The sequence below is a fragment of the Cyprinus carpio genome, unplaced genomic scaffold (genome assembly GCF_018340385.1).
Source record: "Cyprinus carpio isolate SPL01 unplaced genomic scaffold, ASM1834038v1 S000006751, whole genome shotgun sequence".
NCBI lineage: Eukaryota > Metazoa > Chordata > Actinopteri > Cypriniformes > Cyprinidae > Cyprinus > Cyprinus carpio.
This window is the reverse complement of record NW_024879350.1, coordinates 114,316-124,988: the sequence shown is the minus strand read 5'-3', so window position 1 is coordinate 124,988 and position 10,673 is coordinate 114,316. Positions and strand designations below refer to the sequence as shown.

At 36.4% G+C, this 10,673-nt stretch overlaps 1 protein-coding gene across 1 annotated transcript in view; it reads right to left on the bottom strand.

The window, feature by feature from the left end:
- LOC122144691 (AT-rich interactive domain-containing protein 1B-like) overlaps positions 1–10,673 on the bottom strand; it is a 50,646-nt gene that overhangs the window by 23,204 nt on the left and 16,769 nt on the right. The window contains 4 exon segments of the mRNA XM_042755825.1: positions 132–153; positions 155–303; positions 1,277–1,366; positions 3,305–3,548. Coding sequence (XP_042611759.1) covers positions 132–153; positions 155–303; positions 1,277–1,366; positions 3,305–3,395 — 352 coding nt within the window. The 5' untranslated portion in view covers positions 3,396–3,548.

The following is a 10,673-nucleotide window of genomic DNA, read 5'->3' as shown; positions in this document are numbered from 1 at the left end:
CGCGGTGTGAATGGGCCTGAAGTCAAAATGGTTTTGAACAACTCAAGAGTGAGTGAGGGGTCTATAGTTCTGCAGTGTTTTGTTAACAATTTCACACAAGAAAAACTAGAAGAAAAATCCTTCCATGTTACCTGAAGGACCATACTGGCCCACTCTGGGGTCCATAAGAGGGGCCCAGCTGATAGGAGCCCATACTATGGTGCATAGGGCCAGTGGGACAGGAGTGTGGAGACATAGAAGGTCCCGGCTGCTGCCCTGCAAACTGGGGACCAGGTACATTGCGCTGCATGTTAGGTGCAAATCCTAAAAAGTAAAAAAGAAATAAAGAAATAAAGACATTACCAATAACAGAAGGTAATGGTTAAAATAACTGGTTAACTCATATATCAATTCAAAGAAATTTTTTTATTTAATTTAGTCAGAAAAGGAAAAATGTGGGGAAAAGAAATGGAGGATCAAATATCAAAGATTAAAAATCAGACAACAGAAATATCTTTTGCAATTTTCCTTACAAGTCATCACACTGGCTACATAACAAAAAAAAAAAAAAAATTTAAAGGGGGTATTCATAACCCTTTTTATTTTCTGTAATTTGTGAAACAGAATAATGAGCAAGTAGAAATGTTGAAAGAGACCTGGATTTAATTACAAGTGGGCATTCTTTACAAAACTGAAGCCAGACCTGAATGTAAGTTTGCAAATGACTGTGAAGGACTACTGCCCACCTGAAACACTGCCAGCACTTTTTGTCAACAACTTTTTGGACCTGGAGGCTAAAATTTATTTGTTATCATTGCTGTAATCTTCTAGTTAACATTTAATGCACAAATTCAGTGTGTTCCAGAGGCGGATCAACCTACATTTACATTTTGATAGAAGATTAGGTACAGTGATAAATTGTGCACAATAAGAATCTAAATAAGGTCAGCTTTACATTCATGTTGACCTTTTGGTGTAGGTAAACCTAATTGTGATCACACTTGCACTGGTGAAAAGAACTGACAACTGCAAGATGTTACAAAAGTTTTTGTTTACTCATGGAAAACGGTTTTGCAGCATCACACTGTTAAGTGGTCATGCATGGAGGAAGAAAGAACCCATAACACACATTAATACACATATAATTGAGTTCATCCATCTGAAATGATTCATCTGCTGGAAAATGAACACGAGCTGATGCACTTTACATAGGACAGATGAGAAATACAGCTTTCAGATGTTCACTAAAACTCTCCTTTTCCTGATGGCTGTAAACAGAGGCAGGAAATCAACTCACCTCTCTCCTGAGACATGGGCGACTGACTGTGAGTGGAATGGGAGCCCACGTCTGGGACATTCCCTGGGGTCTGAGGGGCCATCTGTGTACCTGTGTGTGGGAGAAAAAACCAACATGTGTGCATAAACCCACAGTCTTTCTCGGCACAAACATTATTTCCTTAATCAGTATTTTTTTTTTTTTTACCAGTAAAATATCTAAATATTGAAAAGTTAAATTTTATGAAGATATAATTATTTCATGATATAAATGTAAATTATATTTTCATTTTGTAAGATTTACTGAAAGTACAAAAAAAAAATACAACTCATTCTCTGAAAAAAATCTTAACATCTTTATCTTGTTTTAAGGATGTTTAGATATTTTACTGGGAAGCAAGACAAAAATACTGATTTACAAAAAATATTTTTTACAGTGCACATGCACAAAACCACAAACGCAGTTAATATTCTCATATGAGAGCTACTTTTCATGATAAATATCAGATGAATTAGCCTAGAGGGCAGAATATCTAACCACACGTCCCATGGGAGGTCTTTAAGGCTCATTGTTTCTCTCCCGGGAGCAACTCTGTGTGCTTGTATGTACAGAACGTGTATATTTGTAAAAGCGCTGTTATTCATTCTCTAGTAATGGCACACAGATCACATGTCAGGGCCAGCGCTGTATGCGGCTAATGGCCATCGGTGCTCCCAGTAGGGATGAGGCAGTTTTGTGTGCAGCAGGGTAAACGGTCTCCTGTGGACCTTGTTAGTGACATTCCAAACGGAAAGGAAAAACAGCAGCTTCAGCTGCACAAAGCCCTTTGCAGCCCGGCTCAAAGAAGCTAACAATGCAGCGCACAGCAGGACAGTAATTGTGTCAAAGTGACTCCAAACTGCTAACAGACTTTCAAAACTATTTTAATGACGGAGTGACTTGTTTTAAAGTCAGCTTGAATCCTGCAGCTGACCCACTGCTGTCTGGAGCTCAAACACCTCGCCCTCCGACTGCTCCACGGTGGCAGGATTAAATGACACACGTGAAGGCTGCAGCTAATGGGTACGTCAAAGTTAGCATAACAATAATATTTTTTCCCAAAATATCAGAGGATCAAGAATATGTGCCTAGTTGGAGAGAAATTCAGTCTGTATTTAAAGCGGTTTCAGCAGCTAATTTTCAGCAGATTTAACCAAAGAAATGTCAGCAAACCCAAACATGCACAATGGGCATAGGCAGAGAATGCAGAAATAAAAAATAATTACAAATAATAATTAATCATTTATTTTGATAATAAATGTAAAATTATTTGGTTATACAAATAAAAAAAAAATCTTACAACTACACTTAACGTAAAATTAATTTGTTAATTTATTTATTCAGAATATGATTGGCACTAATAATTGAATCGATTAAACTTATCTTGACATTCTATGTTGCTCCAAAATGTTTTTTTATTTTTTTTATTTGTGTTATTGTGTGTACCATACCGAAAGCCTATATTCAGATTCAGTTCAATATAGTATTGTTGCAGCTGTTGCTACGATGTGGACATGTAGAAATTTGAATGAAAATTGATTATTAATATTACTGAAAATTCTGGTTTCTAGTACAGAATAATCAGTAACACTTCATTTTGAGGACCAATTCTCACTATTAACTAGCTGCTTATTAGCATGCATATTTCTAGCATATTGACTGTTTATTTGTATATATAAAGCACATATTAATGCCTTATTCTGCATGACCATATTTAAGATTCTTTAATCCACCCCATACTTAAACTTAACAACTACCTTACTAATTATTACTAATAAAATAATTAGGAGTCTGTTCAGGGAGAATTCTTTGTTAATAGTGAATATGTGTTGCCTATTCTAAAGTGTTACTGAAAAATCTTATACAATTCAAATATTATTACACAAATAGTATTTCAAATGATTAAAATAAATTAAAACAGAGCTTGAAACAGCAGATACATATTTTATTTCCCCCTGAAATATTTATGAAAAAATAAATCAAAAAATTATATCTCAGAGAATCTTTTACCTGGCCCACTGGCAGGTGATATGGGCCCAGAACGTGATTGGCTGGAACCCACAGGTGATCCAACCGGCGAGGGCGAGGGCCCGCTGCGCATGCTGGGGACTCGGGGCGAGGCGTGGGGTGAGAAGGGTGACTGGGCGGGGTTGCTCTGCTCGCCCTGGCTACTGGTAGATCCCGAAGCGCTGACGGCCGAACTGAGACCCGCCTCTGTTCCTGTGGGGAGGTCATCTATAGAGCCAGATAGATCCTGATGTTCACAAAACACAAGAAATGGGAGTTGATAATTAGACCATTATCATATTTATCAAGATTCCAAAAGAGCCAAAAACCACAGCAGGCTGTATATAAGAAGATATTTTGGAAATAGTTCATTTAAAGTGTATCTTGTTAATGGACTTGATGCCATGTCTAATTTGGAAAAGCAACAAATGGACAAAATAACAGCAGCTCTGAAGCAGCAAACCCTGTAAAGAAAAATATATTACATTTTTTTTTTTTAATTCAATCTGACCAGTAGGGCTGTCTTTAAAAAAAAAAAAAAAAAATAAAAAAAAAAAAAATCTAATTTCGAATATTTGTTGAATTTTAAATAAAAATCCACATCCGAATGCAAAAAAGTTGTCATTGCATTTTAATGTTTTTCTTAGACTATCCAGTAGAAGCCACTAGATTTTAGCGTTGTTAACACTGGCATCATGCAAATATTGCATGAAAAGAGAAAATCAATGCGGAGAAGATCTCGTTTACGTCAAAACTGAAACCAAGCTGTTCACACAGAATGCATATTTCGTGCATTTTCTAGAGGGACATCTATCACCGTTGCACTCACGTCTCCCACAAAAAAGCTGCATGTTTAAAAAGCCATGTAAAAATTTATGCAAGTTCAACTTTGAAAAAACATCTCGAAACTTTATTGCGGGTTTTTTCCCCATTCCACTGCAACTCGTGTTTTAAATTAAAAATGTACTTGTGTGATTGGCTTTGTATTAAACTATGCATAAATGCTGTTTTGTTTATAGTTGTTTAAGCAACTTTATTATAATTGGTTTATAAACATTTTAAACAGTATGCACTTTTTTTCACAGATAGTCATGTCATCTTATGCTTTGAATAAATGCGCATAGTAATATTTTGCTCGATGTGCCTCAGGAGAGAAGCCAAAAGCTTTTCTTCACCCTAACTGAAATTTAGCATTTTAAATTTGAATTATATTTCATTTAAAAATTTGAATTTAGTTTTTCAGCCATTTTGACAGCCCTAGAACATAGTGCACTAATACTAAATGTATGCTGCCAAAATTACGACCAATGCTATCTAAACCCTCTAAATAAACCACTCAGGGGGCCGGTCTAATTTTTTTTTACCCCACAATTGATCTTGAATGCAGCCAAAAACACAGTTATGCCAACGGGCTCTGAGTTCATGTCTGCAAATAATCGTAATCAACCGTGCAACTGAAATTAGTTTCCAATTGCTGAGGTGATAACAACTCCAGGCCTGGATTGCAGCAAAGGAACTAGAGTGGTAGAGTGGTTGTTTGACGAGCTTTCAATGAGCTGCCGGGTGTCGAATCTCAATGATCGCTTCCTCACGGTCTCAAATAAAACACTGAGAATACATGCCATCAGAAGTACCACTAATTTTCTGTAACTAATAATAAGCACCATGCCAAATAAGGAAAAAATAAAACTGATTTCCTTTGTGTTTAGTACATCAAGCCAAGTGGTGCTGAAAGACTATGGAAAAAACTTTCCAATGAGGCCTTAAATTCCGCAACACATGAGCCAGTGGTTCCAGGTCGAGCGCAATTAATGATTGTGATGGAAACTCCGACGGTCTTCAGAAGAGACGAATTTCACATTGCAGGCTTAATGGTGATGACCTAGTTGAGGATGAAGAGGAACATATGCTCAGCTTTATGCAATTCACCATATCGGTCTTGATGAAGGAGTGTCGTGAAGACTGTGGGTCTACTACTTCCAGCGGTAACTTTCTCCACTGGGAAGTCTCGGCTTTTCCAGTTACGCTAGACAGCTTGTTAATGTTATCGTGGATTCTTTTTCCAGATGACTCAAAAAAGAGAATGGTCACAATTCACATTTCACACGATTGGCGACTGGCCGGTTTTTAGTTTTATTTTGGCCAATATATATTCTGGAATTGCACACAAACTGCATTACAATCATTTCCCAAACTATTATTTGCAATGTAAAAAATGTTGTTTTTTTAGTAGTATAATGTTGTAATGATGCTGTAGTAAATTGTTGTTTGTTTGATAGTAGTTTTTTTTAATTTTTTATACGGTCGGTGAATAAATGTAATTACATTTAATGTTATTTTACAGTAGAATGCTGTTAAAATGTAAAGTTTTTTTGGAAGTGAAAATGAAAAAGCTTTGGTTCATCGTGACTTTCTCATCATCACCAGTTTTGGTGGTTATCAGTGCATTACTAATGGTTCAAAACAGATATTAGTGCTTCAATATGTTGGTTTATTAACATTACATCAATTAATTCAATAGTTTTTTTATTATTATTATTGTGAATTTAAGTTAAGTCTGTAAAACCTAAAATGTTGCTACCGTATTTTTTACGGTTAAGTTCTGGCAACCACAGCTGCAGGTATTTTACCGTAAATGTCACAGATTTTTTATTTTTTAGAGGCCAGAGATGCTGAAGACGGACATAAAGAGGATAAAATTCAGTAGCAGTGCAGCTCACTGTTGCTGGAATAATTTGGATAGAAAATGTAAATACTGAATTGGGAGTAGGGGGTTATGTCTTCAGAAAATTTTCAATGGCATTTTTTTCTTCTTATCTGTTGGTACTAATAGCCTTGTGGTCAGCACACTGACATATAGCGCCGTTGTGCTTTGTGCATCCTGACTTTGAGTCCCAGCTCATGGACCTTCCCTGATACTGTTTTCTTCCTGTCAACTTACTGTCCTATCAAAATAAAAAGGCCAAAACTACGTTTTTGCCACTTATCTCCATGTAAAGCCTATTAAAGAAGCAGGAAGCAGAAAACACTGAATCGCTGCTGTTCTATAAGTGCCATCTTCTGTCTTTCAGCCCGTCTGTTGTTTTTATTTTGTGCAGGTGTTTTATGTGTCATTTCACAAAGCTAAAGTCGGACCATTCTGTTTTTGCTTTAAATCTTGAAATTATACAATCTAATCCAAATCAAAAACAACTGCTGATGCTATATGTATGTTTGGATTGTGATTGAAATGAAGTAGATGCCTCTAATTTTAAATGGCTACCAGTGGCGGGTCCTGACTTATTAATTTAGGTTAGGCAGATTCTGGGTCGTAGTGCTAGTTTATAATAAACTCAAGAAACTCGGCGTACGCTCTTCTGTGTTAGACGTGCGGTGCCGATGTGCTGTTTGCTTTCAAATCAAAGTGTAAATACACGTAAAAAGCGTATCCTTGTGGCGCAGCTGATACAGAAGAGTGTACGCCGCCTGCGTACTGCTCAGATTTGACAAAATGGCGCTACGCTGATTTGGAGAGAAAGAGAACAGGAATGTTTGAATAAAGTTGTTATTTTTTGTTTTCCTAACTCGTGTATAAAAAGTATTCTCATCGCTTCATTAACGTTACGGTTTGAATCACTGATGGCAGCTGGAGTATCGCCTGACGATGCTTTTCATACTTTCCTGGACCTTGACACTGTTTACTTACGTGGCAGTCTATGGGACAGTCACAAGCCTCCCCTATTTTCCATCCAAAATATCTTAAATTGTTTTCCAAAGACGAATGAAGCTTTTACGGGTTTGGAACGAAATGGGGGTAAGTGATTAATGACAAAATTTTAATTTTGCGGTGGAGTAACCCTTTAAGGCCAGTTTGCCTGTTATAGAGCAAATAAACAACAAACAAATTTGCTTAAAGAAAAAAAAAATCAGCAACTGGCATCGGAATCAGCCAATTTAGGAATATGCAATCTATAGCAATCTCAAATCTGAATATGAACATCATGACTGGTTATAAACCACTGCAGAAGACACTGACATCACTGATGTAAAACCTGGTCTGGTTTTGATGTGCCATATTTGATTATTTGATAAGTTGACGTCAATGAGATTTTAGATTTTTTTTTTTTTTTTTTTTTTTGTGAAAAATTACATGAACTACAGTCTTTCTCTTACAAAAAGCTAACAGATGGCTTCAGAAGTCATATGGACCTCTTTTATTTTATGCATTTTTTATTTATTGAGCTTTTGTGGAAAAGAGCTGCAACAACATTCTTTAAAAACGTTTTCAACAGAAGAATAAAAGGGGAGTCATTTGGTTTTGGAAAGACAAGTAAATGATGCCCAGATTTTTGGGATGATCTCAAAATTGTAGGATAAGTAACTTCTGTTTGTTTTAATCATGTTGTTTTAATTTTGGTGATATGATGTATTCATATCCGCAAGCTTCTCTCGCAAAACTCCTAGTGGTAGAAGTCAAACCACTTCAACCTTGTAAAGGTTGGTGATTGCTTGATTTATGTCCATAATTAGTTATATTCGTTAAGTCTCTGTCTTCTTTAATTGATGAACGCAATTATTCAGGCTCATTGGCCATTCAAAGTTCCTCTCTTTCCATCTCTCACCCTCCAAATCTCAGCAGAGGAGAGAAGACAGAGAACAAAAAAATGAATGCAGCGTCTCTCTTCTGATTGGTGAGATTGAGTAATGCAGCCCACCCAACGCTCATCCTTCATCATTTCACATGACAGCCCCCGTACGAGCCAATTAAAACATGGAGGAATTATGAGAGGATAATTGGCCATCTGAAGCCTGGAGAATTCAAAACCTGGATTTAAGGGCTCTGTCCCAAAAATAAATTATAATAATTTTAAATAGCATTTAAAAATATTACATATTTTTTAAATAATTAAGATAATACCTGAAATTTCCGATTAAAACTATCCAAACACACAGGACTTCTACAGAATAAACTAGACATAAGAAAAAGCTTGTCAGATCATTTGGTGGACTGTAACATGAAAATGATTGGTTGGTAACACCTTTTAGGCAGGGCACAGTGTAGACTCAATTAAGCATGGGAAGATTTTATATTTTGTAGTAATAAAAAAAAAAAAAAAAAAAAAAAAAAAAAAAAAACAGAAAATTCACCCATGATGTTTGTGTTCTGATGATACTGAAACCCCAAAAGAAGAAATCCAAAAAAATGGATGCTAGAGCACTTTAGGGCTTTTGTGCTCCAGCCAGTCATAAGAACAGACAATAGATAGTTGCACATCAGCGATGGAGAGGGGCTGCAAGGCACACACACACACACATAATGCGCTGACAGAGGAATTCTCTTCCCCTGTTGTGATGCTTGACAATCTGAAAAGAGGCTGACATATTGGGTTTGACGAGAGCGTTCCCCAGACACAGAGAGTGTGCTGGAGCTGGGAGTGGAGGGTGGATTAAGCAACCGCAAGAGAGATGGAGGAAAAAATATGTATCTTTCTGACAGGAGAACGGCAACAATAATAAGTCTTCATACCAAAAATCACTGTGGCACAGATCGGCTCTATACTTCTGATGTGAAAAAGGTCTATATTTCACACAACTGGTGAGCTGGTAGATGAACTCTGTAGTTACTCTGTGCTTGGAAAATAGAACGACTAAATGACACATGCCTAAGCGTGAATGGCAAAGACTTTAACCACTGTGGGTGTGATCACACCAACAGAGCAAAACAGCGGGATTCAGGAAATAAAAAGGTCATTCAAAATCTCCATAGTGAAATTGATTTTTACTGATAAAGTTTAAACCTTTCAAAACAGACCTTTCAAAAACCTTTCACGTTTTTTATGTTTTTGAACAACCTGCTCACCAAGGCTGCATTTATTTGATAAAAAAATAAAGGTCAAAACAATAATGTAAATCTAAAAAATAATAATATAAATATAAAATAAAGGCCCTTTTGATCAAAGCTAATGGTAGCATTGCTTTTTTTTGTCTTTATATGTCATCTTCAAGCAATGAAACATGTTTATTGTCTGCAGTCATGGATATAAAGTAACCAAAATTGGAAGACATGATTTTGGATGAAACGAAAAAGCATAAAAAGTGAAAATCATTACTTAGTAATGCTTTGTGGTAGAAGTACTTCATTCATTCTCTCATACAGTAAGTGCCTGTGTCTTCCTTTGTTTCAAATGCAATTTTGTAATGTTTTGATTAATATTGGAGCTGGTTGGTTAGGTCTTAGAATGCTTTATTGATTGTTTTGAAATCCTTCTGGAGAAAATGAATGAGAAAAATACTCCCAGAACCAAGGCCTCGGAAAAGTGTGCGGTCACTGCTGAACTTCATTCGCTGTTTACTTTAAAAATCCTCTTTAAACAAATCATTGCAGCATAATCAAACATTTGACATGTTTAATGACACAATAACAAAGGCACTGGCTGAACACTGCATGACTCCATTAACATTCTGGACCCGATCTACTTTATGACATAATAATGATGTGCAATACGACATATTCTATCAGCAAAGAAATAGACCAATTGCCTAATTGACTTAAGAAGCCCTGAATAATTATGCTGGTTTTGGGCTCAGCTGACCAGATCACACACATTTCTTATTGGGTGCTTACAATGCAAGTCTCTCTCTCTCTCTTTTTTTTTAATAAAAATAAGGTTTAACTACTTTTTAATTGAAACTGGCCAAATCATGGTGGTATGCTCAACTAACAAAAGACAGGATGCAACTGCCAGAGATATCTGAAAGCTTGAAAGGGGCTTTGCAATTTAAAAATGCTAATTTTCCCAAGAGGGTTTAACTGTGCAAACCGTCTCACATCTAAAACACAGCATGCTGGTGGCACGCTAATTAAAGCACAACTGCTAAAAACATCAAAACTAAAAAAATCTAAAAAAAAAAAAAAAAAAAAAAGATTTAAGAAAAAAAACTTGTCGAACTCGCTATTATATTTGGTTGTTGGATGACTAGTCATCGCAATACATCCCTATTATACAACTATGAAAAACATCCATAAAATAGTAGAGACAGAGACAGTCAGATCATTACAGCAAGCGTGTGTACATCTGTGTGTGTGTTTATAGGGAGAAATGAATGAAGCTACCTCCCTTCTAAGACACACAGATAAAACGAAACAACAAAAAAGAACGGACAACAAAAGATTACTTTATCCGCACTGCGTGATAATGAGAAATGCTCTGTGTGTCTGTATGAGAGTTGTGTGAGAGAGGATGTCAGATCTCCCATCACCTCATCATATCTCATCTTGTCAGTGGTAGCATCAAAGAGCTGTCTGATAGAGCATGTAAAATTGCTACCATCACATATACACACACGTCACTGTATGCAGCTCCCATTCACAGCCCATTAAACACTGAAGTGT